Genomic DNA, 15,856 nt, shown 5'->3' on the forward strand with positions numbered 1-15,856 from the left:
CGGAAACCACGCACATGCTGTTGCCACTAACCTCAACCTTACTCGGTCCTGACCGGCTCGGCTCCTGTTTGTTTATGTCATCTCCACTCAGTACTGCCCTGTGCCCCGGTTTGAAAGTTGTATCGAAATGCCTACCTTGTGATAATGCTGTCACCTTCTGTCCTTACTGTGAGTGCCATGCCACTTAATATGTTCGTTTAAAAAAAAAAAAAAAAAAGTCAAGAATGGCCCGAAATGGAGACTGGCCCGTAGACTGTACCTGGCAGGCTGATGTGGGTACCTGTTATGAACTGACTGGTCTCCACCCGACGCCTGTGGGCCCATGGAGTTGTAATGTGTTCACCTGTTTGTTTAGATGTTGAACAGATGTTTGCAGTGTGTAAGATGTTACGGGAGAATCGACAATGTCGGGGGCGGCAGTTTGAAAAGGAAAAGGACAAATGAAATATATCCATTCCCTTATCAATTTAAAGTCCTTAGGGGAACCAGTAATGTCTCTACACAACTGAGAATGGGTCTATAGACAAGTGTGAGCTGATCAGCTTCCCGTCAGTGCCCTATTTGGAGAGTTTGTCACAGTGACCTAGGGGTAGGGGAGGAGCCTCAGTTTCGTAATTGACTTTTGGGAGGGGATTTGTATCACATTAATATGAAATGTTATCTATGCTGAACTTTATTGTGAGCAAAATGTTACTCTGACTCTTTTCGCCTCCTTCATTGTTGAGGATTTCTGTTTGCTGGGTCATATGAAACTAGTAAGAAATTAATGATGGGGGAAAAATTTTATGATTCTCCTTACGGGTTCTTCACCTTGTTTTTGGTCATAGTTGTTTTGCAATGTGCTGACACCCATAGACTTTTTCTTAGGATGACGCATACATAGACAAGATTTTGCACAGAACTGGTGGACCTCTAAGAAAGCAGAGGCTAAGGCCTCTGCTCTGGATTATCTGTTGAAATAAAAAAGTGTTTCTCTTGCAGTGTGGAATGATTTCTCTATTTTTATTTTAGGCCACTGCAGTGTAAGTGGAAAGTTACTTTATTTAGATTTTTCTGGATGAGTGTTGTATTGCTCCTATGTACTGTCTGCACGTGACGTCTGCTTTTCCTTGGCTAGGTCTTAAGGGAGAGTTAGCCTATGTAACTAAAGTTCTAAACTTTTTTCCAGATACTGGGGAAAGAACTTTTAAATAATTATGTACTGCTTTTTTCAGTCTGTGCTCTCTGCTTTACTATGTTGATCAGCATCATCATCTGTTTTAGTAATCTGGATAGACTTGAGCCATGGTTCAGTAGGTTTATAAGATAAGGAAGGGGGGGACTTCATTGTGACTCTAAAAAATTTTTTCTTAATTTGATAACATTTGGAACTGTGTAATGCTTACTCGAGTTTTGAAGGAATTTAAGAGTGAATATAGGGAATTGCTGTCTGCCACTTATAATTTGAACTCATTTTGAGAGCCCTGTTGGAATGCCTTTAAAATCCCAGCTCTTAAGAAGTACTTCTGAGGTGGACATGGGACCTACAGACTGGTAACTGTCACATCTGTACCTACCCATTGATACTGCCAACCTTTGTTTATCACCTTGACTTCTTGAGCAAGCATGTTAGTTTAGCATGGGGAGGGTGGTGATAGGACATATCCACCAGCATGTCGGTGGGGCATAGCATTGGGTTCCATGACATCATATAATACCTGAAGAGGGTTTCTTCCTTAATATACATTAAAGTTTGATACCAATGTGATGATTGATAGATGACATCTACTCTTTTTATTTATTTATTTTAAAGATTATTTGAGAAGGAGAGAGAGCACAAGCAGCAGGGAAGGGCAGAGGGAGAGGGAGAGGAAGGCTCCCCACTGAAAAGGGGGCCCAACGCGGGGATCGGTCCCAAGACGCTGGGATCATGACCCGAGCCAAAGGCAGACGTTTAACCGACTGAATCACCCAGGCGCCCCTGCAGTTTTTAAATGTGTATCTTGTTGGTCTCTCTGAAAAAGCTTAGCCTTTTGTCACACCTGAGAGAGTTTGTTCCTTTATCATGTAGGCCCACGAATCAGAATGATAAGTACACACACAGGGGCAGTGTGTGGTTAAGGAGTTCTGTTTGACATTTTCCATGTAGACAGTTTGATGACTAAGCACCCGCCGTGTTTAGCTTTGAGATAAGGACTATAGAGATTTAAAAGAGTGGGAGGCAGTGGTTCACACTCCTGTGAGTTTTCCATTGTTGTTGGTAAAATGGGAAACGCATTTGGAGTGCCTCTATACTCGTGTTTTAATATGCGCTTTAACAGGGAAGGATTACTTGATTAGATATTAAGCTTATCTTGGAAGTACATTATCCTTAAGGTTTACTTGCAGTGTCTGTACAAAAGTGAACTGTGGCATTAGCCTGATTTTTATTATTCTTTTTCTTCCTCATTTTTACTTCTGAGGGAGCCCTTTCCCCGCAAATTTATTTTGCCACGTAGAAGAAATGCTTGAAAATATGATTTGTTAATTACCGGAAACAGTGATCTCCAAGACGTAATTTAAAAACCGGTTAAGATCTAATAAATCAGATTCAGCAAGATAACACACAGCATATGTAAGGGTTGTACTTACAACAATTTCGTGACCTTTGGCCCGAGGACAGTTCTTCAAGCTGCCAGTGAGGTTCTGCATTAGGCCCTAAGACGGGGAAAATTTTGAACCTTCAGTTTTAATTGCACACACCTGGGGAAATAGGTCTTAACTCTTCTGTGAGTGGGAGGGAGTGTTATGACTGGTTTGTCTAACTGCTCGAATGACTTGAGTCATGGGGCTGTGGACGGCAAAGCCATTCCTGCCGTAGCATCTTCTGAAGCTCAGGAAGGACGACCTTTGACTCTGGTTGGGAACATCAGGCTGCGCTCAGCATCCTCTGCAAATAACGTATTTAAGGTCCCATTTTGCATGACAGTGGAATAACCACTGAATGATGATTACGTTTCTGGGCCAGGGTCAGAGAAATTGGGATCTGGGAGAAAGACCCAGCAGAGTCAGGTCCTCAGATGATTTGCACGTCAGAGCAAATCTGGGGACGCAGGAGTAAAGTGTTAGGAAGAGTGGCTGCAGGCCCTAGCTCAGGCCTGTGGGCTGGACCAGAGCAGTAAGACGGACACAGGTTCCTGCAGAGGGAGGAATGAGCCTTCAGGACCTGACAGCATGTCCTTCATCTGACCCTGCCTACAGCATAAACCCTGCACGCGCGCTAGACTACCACCTTCCCTGTTGTTTTCTAACAGACCGTGTCTGGATTGACTCTTGAAGGTCTGCTTGTGTCTGTCTGTGGGCTTGTCGGCAGGGCGAGTAGAAAAGAATGCAGATGAGAGGGAATCTAAGGGGATGATCTCAGTGCCCCTAAAGATCAAAGGCAGTGGGATTGTTACTTAGAGGGGTGACCCTGGAGTGAAGCTGTCACGTCACGGGCCAGTGGAATGGATGGTGGGCAGGTGGGTGGGGATGGGAAGGTGTCATGTTGAGGTTGTCACGGTTGATATTTACGGATGAGCTTCCAGTCTTCTACTTGAGAAGTCATCTGTGTTAATCAGGGACATGGCCTGGCTGTTTGAGGTTAGGTGCTTAGGTCAGCCTGAGTTAGCTATGTGAAGGGTTTTGGGTGTTTTCCCTTTCTTGCTCATGGGCCTAATTGGTCTTACTCCTTCAACCCTCAGTGTTTTCTCTACTCTTGCAGCTCTTCTGTTGCATTGATTTGAGTCCTCCTGACCGATCCTAGGCTGGTAACTTGATCTCGATTCCTGCATTCCTGCCTCTCCGTGGGTATTTGGATCTTGCCTTCTGTGTCCTTTGGGAGTTGAGACCTAGGTCAACCCTCCTGCCTGGTGGGAAGCACTAGAGCCCTCTGCCTGCCCATATCAGCAGCCCGCAGCTCCGCCCTTGCCTGAGCAGTGTGGGGCTTCCATCTGCTCAGTAGGGAGGCCTCCTTGAGTCGGACAGTGCTGCATGTGTTGGAACGCAGGGGTCGGTGAAGGACGGTTGTGCGTTTTCCCTGCCACAGCAGACAGACCCCTTGCCATTTCTACCAGAAGTTCCATTACTGAATAATTCTGGTGGGAACTGTAAGCCTTCTTGCACGAGGTTCATTTTAGTCCTTAAACATTGGTCTTGCATACTGTTCTGAAAGCACTAGAATGACAGTTGACAGGAATGGCCTTAAATTGGAAAAGCTCCTTTCCGAGGGTATAGAATGCTTTGTTAGGCAATCTCATTGAGTTTTAGAAGGCCACAGTGCTAGTGTTTGATATTCCAGATCACTTGTGGGGTGCGGGAGTCATGGCTGTCTGGTTTTGAGTTGAGGCTTGATTCCAGCACCTTCCACTCTTATTTGATTGGCTAGATCATGTGGCTTAATTAAGAAATCTGTGGTTGGTGGAACCGAAAGAAGCCATGGTGTGAAACCATACTATTGGATGCTTCTTAAGGTTGCTTGAATATTGTGGTGTTGCAGATGAAAAGTGTTAAGTGGAGTCCTTCCAGGAGTGGGCAGATCCAAAGGACACAGCAGGGCTGTCCTTCTATCAGCCTTGGTTTTGAACTCAGGTCCCTTGTGTAGTAGGGGTTGGTACTCCTCATGTACACATGTTTCTTTTGCTCCTAGGGGTTTTCACACCATGGCTTCTTTAACAGAATTGTATATAGACCCTAATAAATAATATAGACAAAGTAGCACTTTTTTGGCCAATGTAAGGGATAGGAGATGGGAACCCCACCTGCCCATATTGGAAGCTCTTGGGACATGAACTCTGAGGAAAGCTCTGGGATCTGTATCTCAGCCGATGTAGTAATTTGGAGAAAAACCTTACCACACTTCACTCTAAATGAGGATCATCTAACCCCATATTTGATACACCTTCTCCACATTTTCTGTCATTTTTATTGTTGTGGTCTTATGGCCATGCCTCCAAAATTGGTTATACATCAGATTTCCTCTCGTATCTCACTTTAGTGTCATGGGTACTGAAGTAATGACCTGTTATTTATGATCTTTAGGCCCTTGCAAAATGTTAGTGCTAAGATTGTGCCCTTAGTATGTGGATGATGTAATTAGTAAAGAGGAAGATGATACCATCCTTAATCAAGACATACCCAGCTTGTCCCATCAACTTTGCCCTCAGGGCAGCTCTGCCCATGATGTAGTAAATACCCCATATATTTTTGGAACTGGTCTCCCAAATTCTCGGGTGATGGGTAACAGAGCCTATGTAGAACTAGGAATTAATTGGGCGTCAATATCCTCAGTGAGGAGAATAGGAGGTATTATTGTTAATTAATTAATTTGATTAAGATACAATTGAGAGTTCATTAAATTGATTCTAAAGACTTGGGTGATTTTGCGATTAAGAATTAGTATTCTTTCTTCCTGCCTTAGTGGAAACATGTTTTCATTTAAAACAATTGATTTAACAGACCCTTGTTATTTGTTACTCTTTGGCATGAAAGCCAGTTTTGCATCTGTGATCAGCATTCCAAATACTTGGCTTTTTAAAACTGTTTCGGCTAATGTTGCTCTCTGCTTTGACCTCATTAGTGATGGCATGGTGAGGCAGAGACAGTGGACATTTTTGTATGTGATCTATTTAGAAGGCTCTAGCAGCTAAGGATGAACCTGTGTAGCAGGGGTAAGTCTTCCTGCCTCTGTGGGATATGAAATCTTTGTTTGAACTTAGGAACGTAAGAATGCCTGAGATTTCCTGCAGCCCAGAGGAAGGGGTCATAGCACACTGAGGTGCTGCAGAGGTTTCTGGGGTTTTCCAACTTTGTATTAGAACTGACTTCTGGATGTTTCTGCTGGGAAAACAGCATATTTGTAAGGATCCACTGGGGCACTTAGGGATCTGAGTGTGATCCTTGCTCTCCTGTCCCCCACATCACTGATTCAGGTTGGCCTGAAGTCAGCTACTGACTGGCAGTAGACTCCCCTTCATATCTTATTCACAGATATTAACCTTAGGAGGGTTTTTTAGCAAGGGATGCTTAAGGAACAGAGTGCACTCCTGGCTTGGCAGTGTTGGGTTTGTAGATTCCAGGAACAGGACCCATTTTCAAAATATTATCACAACTGTTTCAATTAAGATAATCCTTGTTCCTTTCATGTTTTGATTTGATTTTTTTTTTTTTTTAGAGATTTATTTATTTTAGAGGAGGGAGGGGCAGAGGGAGAGGGAAAGAGAGAATCTCAGACTCCCCGCTGAGCGTGGAGCTTGAGGTGGGGCTCGATCCCACGACCCTGAGACCGTGACCTGAGCCGAAATCAAGAGTTGGACACTTAACCAACTGAGCCACCCAGGCACCCCCTCACCTTTTGATTTTAAATGATATAGTTGCTGTGGAGAGGTGTTCCACCTAAGATCCCACGTGATCTGTTTGCTCATGTACCAGTTCGAGGATTTCTGCATGGGTGATATTTATCAACGTCCGCTTGGTACAAAAGGTCAACCCAGGGAGCTTTTGGTTTCATTCTTGTCCTGGGAGTGTTGTCCTAGCTATCATACCACTCTGGCAAGACATTTGGCAATTACTTGAAACATGGAATCCTAATGTTTTGGTAACCTTCGTTGATGATGGGTGCTTACGGGTAGGAATGAGCCACAATCATGGGGATGAGTTTTAGCTACTGCCAGTGATTGCAGATCCCACACTGCTTTGCTGAAGAGTATATACCTTCTGGTGCTCCGATTTGGGTTGGTGGCAAGTTGAAAATGACACTTTGCCATGCAAAGTGTCAAAATCCTGATAGCTGGCATCATTTTATCTGACGTCAAATTGTCTTAATCAATGCCAGATAGTCTTTGAAGCTATCCACTGATTTCCTGTACGGTGATTGAACCTATCACCTTGCTGAGTCTCGTCGTATCCATGCCCTAATTTCTCACCGGCAAACCCACTTCTCTTTTCACTTTGAGTACTCCAAGTAGCTGAAGATGAACGTGTGTAGCAGGGCTATGAGTCACCGACCTTACTCTTACTACCTTGTTATACTGCCCTCTGGGCCTTCAGCAGAGCCCCACACAAACCTGACATGAATTTGTGAGAATTTAGACACCTTATCTACTGGGACTAGCAGTCATGCCCTTCCGCATTAATTATCCCATTCCTCCTGTTTTCCCCACATCTCATTCCGCCATATATTTTCTCCATTTCAAAATAAAATCCAAACAAAAATATCAGAATAAGTAGATATTTTGTACGTTTCTTTGCGTGTGTTGCTGTTTTCAAGTCTGCCTTTCTAAAGTTCCTTCCTGGACTCCTCAGTTCTTGATTCCTGATCTGTTTGCAGATGACTTGTATCTTTTTTGCCTGGAATGATCCGATCCTAGGAACTAACATCTGTCACACACATTGTGGAGCTGCTGTTTTTAATCAAGAGCATCTATGACTTGTCATCAGTTTTGCCTTATTCTGAGTTTTTCGAGCATGTGATGAAGCTCTTTCCCCTTTTCTGAGCAGGAATGGGATCAGGTAACCCAGAGGGCCTTCCCCACACCCACATTGTCCAAGAGATAGAGCTTGTCACCTGTCTGACCTTTCCTTATACCTTGAGTTGGTAGGAAGAACTCTGGGTTTTTGGTGAGGGTCAGAAGTTCTCACACCAGGATCTGGACAGACACAGACTGGGTCATTGCAAGGCAAGCCCTAGAGCTTTGGTGTATACCTGGCCTCTCTAGCAACTGAGATATCTTTGAGAACTCTGACATGGAGATGTAAGGGTTAACTCTGAGTCAGAGTGAGTGGTGTGCACCACTAGCAGCTGGGTATTTAGTTAGCACCTAGAAGAATGTTCCTTGGTGATCTGCTTCTGAGGACCTACCCTGTGGGCCTATCTTACTTTGCTTCCTCTACAGCTTGTCCCTTAGCCATTGTGTTGTCAACCTTTCTTCCTTTTCTCTTTGCCACAGTTGGGCGGTCCTGGCCTTATCTCATAACAGCGATTGGGTCATCATGACACTCTTTCCTTTTATTCCTTCTCCATGTTTCTTCTGACCCCTGAAAATCCATTTAGGAAAGGAAGAGAAACAAACAATGAATGAACGGTTTCTACTGCCTGTTTCCATCCATCTCATTTGCTTCTCCCCCCTAGTCCTTCAGTGAATGTAGTTTTAATAATTCCCACAATCCTTTTCCATTAGAACAATGGGTCTTAATCTACTGGAAAGTTCTTCTTACTTATGTTAGTTTTATCCCCACCCATTCATCCCTGATAGGTACCAACAAATTGCGTGGGGGAGGTTGGGTTGGCTGGGTTTAGAGATAATGTGCAAGAATCATCTCAGCGTGAATGTCCCGGTATATGTAGAGGCCATCTGGAACTACGCCACATTTAAATAGTTGTTCAGTATCAGTAAAGGAGTATTTATGCTTTAAATTTAAATTGTTAAACATCGAGGCATTCCAAATGAAGGCCAACTATAAGCTGCCAACATTTAAATTTACCAATGACTTCCAGATGCCACGTTGCGCAGAGAGAAGGAAAGCAACCTTTCAACCAGTTCTTGGTATTTCTGTCTGCATGATTTGGACTGTTCTCAGAGTGGACATTGTTGTGTTTTGTGCATGAGGTAGGACAGGGCAAGAGGACAATTGCTCACTTAAATTCTTTAGCTCGTCCCATGGAACCTGTCAGCTTTCTATCACTGCAGCTTAATCTGTATGGAATTCCTAGTATCTGAGTTTGTGGCTGCTGCAGCCAATGGCATGAATTGGATGGGCTGTCTTAGAAAAGTGAAGCTCTGTGGACTTCTAAATTTTTTTAATTTTCAAAATTTTTAAATTTTTTTGAGAGAGAGATGGAGAGCAAGTGGGAGGAGGGGTGGCAGAGGGGGAGGGAGAAGAGAGTCTTAGGCAGGTTCCATACCCTGTGCGGAGCCTGACACAGGGCTCGATCTCACGCCCCTGAGGTCATGACCTGAGCTGAAACCAAGAGTCGGACGCTTAACCGACGGAGCCACCCAGGCGCCCTTGGGCTAATTTTTAATTTTTTTTTTTTTATTCATGAGAGACAGAGCGAGAGAGAAAGGCAGAGGGAGAAGCAGGCTCCCAAGGAGCAGGGAGCCCGATGCAGGACTCGATCCCAGGACCCTGAGATCATGACCTGAGCCAAAGGCAGATGCTTAACCATCTGAGCCACCCAGGCGCCCTAATTTTTAATTTTTAATTGGATAAGAACCATGTATAACTCCAAAAGTCATAAAAACAGAGGACTGGGTATTCAGTTTGTCCTTTTTCTGTGTCCCTGAAAGACTTCATTGGAGTCATTTTGGTGTTGCTGATCTGTGGCTACATGCTGTTTTTATTGGCATTTACCTGCTTTTGTTTGGAGTATAAAACAACCTTGAATAAAAATTTGGACGACAATTAAAAAATTTTTTTTTAGCTTCAAGAATATCTATTTCTTCACTGTGGAAAACAGCTTCTAATGTAGGGTAGTAATTCTTGTTTTGGTTTGAAGGGTTTTCTCTATATTTTGTTCCAAATAAAGTAAATCTTGTGATAATTTGAAAATACTTTATTATTGGAAAAGCTATGTGGATTGATTTTCAAAAAGTATAATTTGTCCCAAGAGCATGTAATAACTGGAGCTAGGTTAGTGAAATAGTGACAAGTAAAAGAGCTCAATAGTCCCATAGTGAAAAAATTAGTGATTTTAATGAGTTCTGATATTTGGTTGAAAGTGAAACTTTTAAAAAAAACTTAAGGTTTGGAGTGCCTGGGTGGCTCAGTCATTAAGCGACTGCCTTCGGCTCAGGTCATGATCCCAGGGTCCTGGGATCGAGCCCTGCATTGGGCTCCCTGCTTGGCGAAGAGCCTGCTTCTCCCTCTCCCACTCCCCCTGCTTGTGTTCCCTCTCTCACTGTGTCTCTCTCTGTCAAATAAATAAAATCTTTAAAAAAACAAAACAAAAAAACCCTTAAGGTTCTTGAGATGATTTTCTTAAATATTTTGTGGTCTTGTGTGAGCTTCTCAACCCCATTCTTTACGAGGAAAAATAAAAAGGTTTTCCGAACTCAAATAAACATCAGTCTTATTTAACTTTTAAATTTATGATATAAATAAAAGTTTTCTGTGATTCAAGACATTTATCAATACATTTGCTTTCTGAACATTCTAATTACGAGAGATTTTTATGTATAATTGGTGTCACCTTTGGGCTTCCATTTTCCATTCTCCTCCCTCTATTAAGGAAAGCTTTTTTCTCCCTCCTTAATTTGAAGATCTAATTGGCTTTTATGAAACGATTCATGAATCAGGCAGGATCTCATCTAGGAAGGAGAGGGGAGCTCCCAAGGACAGTTTCATAAAGGGAAGGGAAGTTTGTTCTTGTTCATGTGTTCCAATTTGGGTGATTATTCTCCCTTAATATTAGAAAGTCCTGGCTGTACTTATTTCCAGTGATAAAAATCTTATCCCTACACATTGTTTTGTTCCATTAGAGAAGCGTTCCCGGTCGTGACTCTTACTATTAAGAATTCTTTCGTTTGAGTCATTGATGATTGTTAAGTATTCTCCAACTTGAACATTTATTGAATTAATTGAGTTAAAATAACTAATTTGAAGTGACCACTGTTGTAGGCATGTGCTTGTGGTTAATCCGCTTTCTGAGTCCTTTAGTCCTTTTGAATTAATTTAGTTTATTACACGCTCACATATAATACGTGTTGCAGTATAATCCTAAAACTTCCGTATGATGAAGAGTTTGGTCACTTGCTCAGCCCCAAACAATTCTAATGCCGTACCAGCAGCTACTCCTCTACCTGCTCCCTGTCCCTCGGACCAGATGTTCAGAGAGCACGAAGAGATGGTGATCCGTTGACCAGTGTCCAAGAGCGGAGTCCATTTCCTGGTAGACCAGTAGGCCATCCAGCAGCCCCGTGTTCTGTTTTGTACTACTGGGGTGGCATTAAAGAATAGTTTACAGATGAATAGATTTTACTGCTGTGCTGATGAGCTCAAAGGTTTGAGCTGTGCCAGGAACTCTCCATTCCGGGGCACGCTAATCTGGTCCAGGATTGAGAATTAGATACCGGTCCCGTGCTGGGACTTCAGTCAGGCCTCCAGTCCATGCAGTAGCATGCATCCTTTCTGTAGCTGCTGCAGTATGTGTAGAAGTTGTCCTCAAGAGTCAGTTATTGATGATAACGATCGAGGTTTTGGCTGTAATATGCTTTCCATAGTTGAAATACAAGCATTTGTGCAAATGGAAATTTAGAAAATCGTATAACCTGTTTGGGGAAACAAATTAGGAAAGAGGACATCTTTTATAATAGTGTCCTGTGAGTGTGAGTTAGTGTATTTATACTTGCCCATATAGCTGTACAAGTGAAAATAGAAAAAAAAATTTTTAAAACCTTTTAATAGTGAGAATTCTTTGGTTGGTGGAAATTTTCCCCAGCGTATCATTTCCTCTTTCTTCCCCATTTGTCTCTAGTTACCAGCTCTCTGTCTTTTAAATGTAGATATATGAGGTTGTTAAGTTTTTATTAAAAAATTGCCTTCCCAAACTAGTATTTTCACAGCTATCCTTTTAGTGTTATTGTTTTAAAAACAGGAATAAATGTAATTAAAATGTTTACCAAAATTATCGATGTCATGGTTTTGAACTAATAACAAATTACATCTCTGGGCTATTTTGACTTTTTAAAAATACACTTTTTGAGCAAACATTATCCTGATGTTGATTTAAAATAAAGCTCATTAATCTCCAAACTATGAAAATATAGAAATGAGAGAAAGAAAGGAGGCAATTTTTCTTAATTTTAGAAGTATCAGTCTTATTTTGTCGTTATTTTTTGTTCTTCTTATGTATTTACCATTTCTTGTTTATCTGGGTAGTGATTTTCAGTGTAAAAGTCTTAAATAAATCAGTGTATACAAAGACGGATGCTAGTCAGTAAATTTTATTTGAAATTTATTGAAGTGCTGTAGCTAGCAGGCTATAAATTTTAAATAGCAAAATTAAATGTGTTTGTATTTGGAATATATGGAATTCCTCATTTAGTGGGGAGAGAGGAAAATGCACGAACCTGCTTCTATTCCTTCTGCAACTGCTTATCGTCATGTTACGTGGAATACATCTTTTGTATCTCTCTGTGCCTCTGGTTTCTCTTCTGTAAAATGGGCTCCAGAATTTAATTGTCTGCCTTCATCCCTTTCAAGAACATTGAGAACAGATACCTTGCAGTCTTTGGAAGACAAAATGCCACCTTGTGTAGTTTTTGATATACTAACGTGCCTTGTAAGTATGTACTATGGGTTGTACAGAGTGGTGCGCTGTGACATTGTGGACTTTTTTTATGAGAAAAAAGTTGTTTGCATGCCTCGATGTGAAACTATAACTTCGTTATTCATGTTTTACGTTTTCTGAACTGGATTCTTTCCTATGTCTCTCTCGTGCAGCGGGAACTGTCCCTCTGAACGTCTCCTGTATACCCTGCTGTTCCCGGGTGGGCAGTGGGCGGTGGGGGTACTGGTTTTTCGCGGCAGTCTTTGAGAAGTGTGCAGAGAAATTGTACAGGTGGGTTAGGGATATCCCGCAGGTCCGCCGTGTACAAAGAAGAGGGCCTCTTCAGTGTAGGAGCAGGCAAAGAGCCCTCCCTCATCTGTAGGTTTTCTTCCACATGTTCCTACTGCCCTCCATTCTGACCCATGGGGTGGAGAGTCAGGTAGAACTTTTTGTTCTCAGCGTACAGAAAACGCGGTGAAGGGGGGGAAATTGCAGCACAGGATTTGGGAGGCCGGGCACGCTGTCTGTATGCTGCACCTCCGTGATTCCCATTGTGACCTGTTCTGGATCATTTCCATCTCTAACGAATGAGGATGCTGGGGGTAAGGTTGCCAGGGAGCGAGGAGGGCTGCTCTTGCATTGAATACCTAGATTCTATACAGTAAAGCTATCTGTGAAGCTGACTATGCACATGAAAACTGTTTAAAGTAAAGCTCCTGACGCTTTTCTTTATATTTGCATGTGAGGGTTAATTTTCACTGCTTAGGAACTTTGTTACATAACTTCCAACGTCATCTGTGGATGCTTGTGGTTAAAAAGCCCTGTGTCCTTTAAAGAATTCCTAAGTGCTATTTTGTTTAAAAAAAAAAAAAAAATCCTAAGTGCTATTTTGTTTTTCTGTGATAAAAATTATTCTTGTAAAGTCTAAGGAAGATGATAATTTTTATGTCTGGTTAGTATTTATGACGTTTGCTTAGAAATTTTTAGTCTTGTCGTGGTAGTGGTTTTTCTCAGGTTTCTAAAGTTGTTTTATGTTTTTGTGACATCTTTTGTCATTCTTTTCCAGAGAATTCGGTCAACAGTGGATGAAAAAGAACAAAAACAACTTCTTATGGATTTGGATGTAGTAATGCGGAGTAGTGATTGCCCATACATTGTTCAGTTTTATGGTGCACTCTTCAGAGAGGTAGGAATAAACAATTTGGGGTTTTAGCTGACGAATAAATACCTCATTGGAATAAATAAGAGGATGGCAGGCTTAGATTCTGATCTTCAGCTAATTGTCATACATGAGCAATAAGCTGATTTCTCAATATTTTAGTATATAGGCTGTGAAAATCTACACATTCATTTCTGGCACTCATCGCTCCTTAGTTAAGGGGTGAATCTCATACTTTTCAAATATATATTTATGGCTGTCATTTGTGAATCCCCCATCTCCTTTCTTCACTTGTAGTTTCTGTTCTTTAAGACCCCGACAGATCAGCTGACTTCTGAATGTTAACGCTTTGCCGTAGGTTGAGCTCTCTCTCTCTTGGCTTTGAACTCCCTCAGTGTTGCCCCCACCCCCCTTTTAAAAACTTTTATTTATTTGTATCGTCAGCTGTATCTGCATTTAAGGTAAGCATTTACTCGCCCTCAGTACAGCCCATGAGGAACTTCACAAGTACGGTAGACATTCTCTTAGCTAATCTTGTTATCCAGATCTATCCAGTAGAGACTGCATGGTCTCGGGATCATGTGTCTCCTTTTGGCCTCTGGTTATTCTGTGTGCTGGCTTAGCTCATCACTTCTGCCTCCAGCTGTCAAACCCACATCCTCATTTCCCATTATCCCACTGCCTGAAGCAGGGAAGGGAGTTAGGGCGGCGGGTAGAGCTGGAGCTGGGCCTGAACGAGACACTTTATGGTGTCAGGACAGTCCTCACACATTTGTGATACTTAGGTGAGGAGGACTTCAGCTGGATGAACCCCAAAGCGCTTTTAATACTCTTTACAAAATACCATTCTCACTCTGAAAATGTCAGGATTGTGCTGGTGGGGTCCTTATGAGCTAGTGAGAACCCCCCCTCCCTTCTTTCTGGGACAGGATCACAAAGTATATATGTAGCTTTGGGGGTTTTGTTGTAGTTACTAACTTAAAAAATACTGGGTTGTAAGACAGGACTGACTGTCACACTGACTAGAAATACATGAAGTCTTGTCATTGGAGACGACCTTTGAGGTTAGTCAATTAATTCCCCCGCTCAGTCCCTACGTTTTTTTTTTTTTTTTTTTTAAAGATTTTATTTTATTTATTCATGAGAGACAGAGAGAGAGAGAGAGAGGCAGAGGGAGAAGCAGGCTCTCTGCTGAGCAGGGAGCCCGATGCGGGACTCGATCCCAGGACCCTGGGATCATGACCTGAGCCGAAGGCAGACGCTTAACCATCTGAGCCACCCAGGCGCCCAGTCCCTACGTTTTTATTTATTTGTTTTTCTGTGCTCCTAATAGGTAGCGCTAGTAGGTGGAAGCGTCCATTGCTTTGCTGAGTCACTAATTAATCACTGTTAATTCTAGACTCCTGTAGTTTCTTTCTACTTCTGTCCTGGTACTTTTTATGACTCAAATCATCGTTTTTGTGCCCAGATACATCGGTAGTACCTTGCGACAGTACGCAGTCATGTGTTCAGGGCCATACCTGTATTCTGGACTGTGCTATTTGTAAGATCACAGATCTGGAACTTTCTTCATGTTGCACAAGAGTCTCCCTTCTTCCCCCAAATCATGAATTTAGTCTTTTTTTTTTTTTTTTTTAAGATTTTATTTATTTGACAGAGAGAGACACAGCCAGAGAGGGAACACAAGCAGGGGGAGTGGGAGAGGGAGAATCAGGCTTCACGCGGAGCAGGGAGCCCAACGCAGGGCTTGATCCCAGGACCCTGGGATCATGACCTGAGCCGAAGGCAGACGCCCAATGACTGAGCCACCCAGGCGCCCCGAATTTAGTCTTTATAATCACTAAATCCTCTGGCCGTGTTACTCTTCAGATCTTCTGCAGAGCAGGGGATTGGGCTAGAGTTTCTCTCCTAACTGGATTCCACAGTCACCTTTTCCAGTGCTCTTGTCCCTGCCCCTCGAGGCTCCTACTGGCTCTATCTAACTGTATTTCACCTCCATAGAGCTCGGGGACGCCAACCTAGTTCTCATGTTCATTGTTTAATCACCCCTTTAAGCAGCATTTAGGTGTATAACCCCAGCCTACACAGGGTAGAAGTCTGATTTTATGAAAAGAAGGTAGAGTAAGTGATACCCAGGATTGCAGAGTATTGGAAACAACACAGAAAGCTTGGAATACTATCTGAACAGTGTCCTCATTGTTTCTTAGGAGAAGCTGGGTAAAATTCAGTGTTAATATCTCAGGGGGGTTGAAGGGAGTTGAGATATGCAGCCGTAAGCACAAACATCTGTTGAATGTTCTATAGTTTTCACGCATATTCTCTTTGTAACAGTCTCAGGATGTTTGGGGGCATTATCCCCTTCTCCAGAGAGGAGGCCGAGGTTTGATGGGAGTCACATAGCCATTACGTGGCAGAGATGGGACTTCGGGGAC

The 15,856-nt window shown here is 42.6% G+C and overlaps 1 protein-coding gene across 2 annotated transcripts in view; it reads left to right on the plus strand.

The window, feature by feature from the left end:
- MAP2K4 (mitogen-activated protein kinase kinase 4) overlaps positions 1–15,856 on the plus strand; it is a 135,550-nt gene that overhangs the window by 67,314 nt on the left and 52,380 nt on the right. For both annotated transcript variants that reach the window (XM_034989626.1, XM_034989625.1), the window contains exon 4: positions 13,332–13,451. In XM_034989626.1, the coding sequence (XP_034845517.1) occupies positions 13,332–13,451 (120 nt within the window). The remainder of the gene's footprint in view (positions 1–13,331; positions 13,452–15,856) is intronic.

Source organism: Mirounga leonina, unplaced genomic scaffold (assembly GCF_011800145.1).
Source record: "Mirounga leonina isolate KUSES-001 unplaced genomic scaffold, KU_Mleo_1.0 Mir_488, whole genome shotgun sequence".
Taxonomy (NCBI): domain Eukaryota; kingdom Metazoa; phylum Chordata; class Mammalia; order Carnivora; family Phocidae; genus Mirounga; species Mirounga leonina.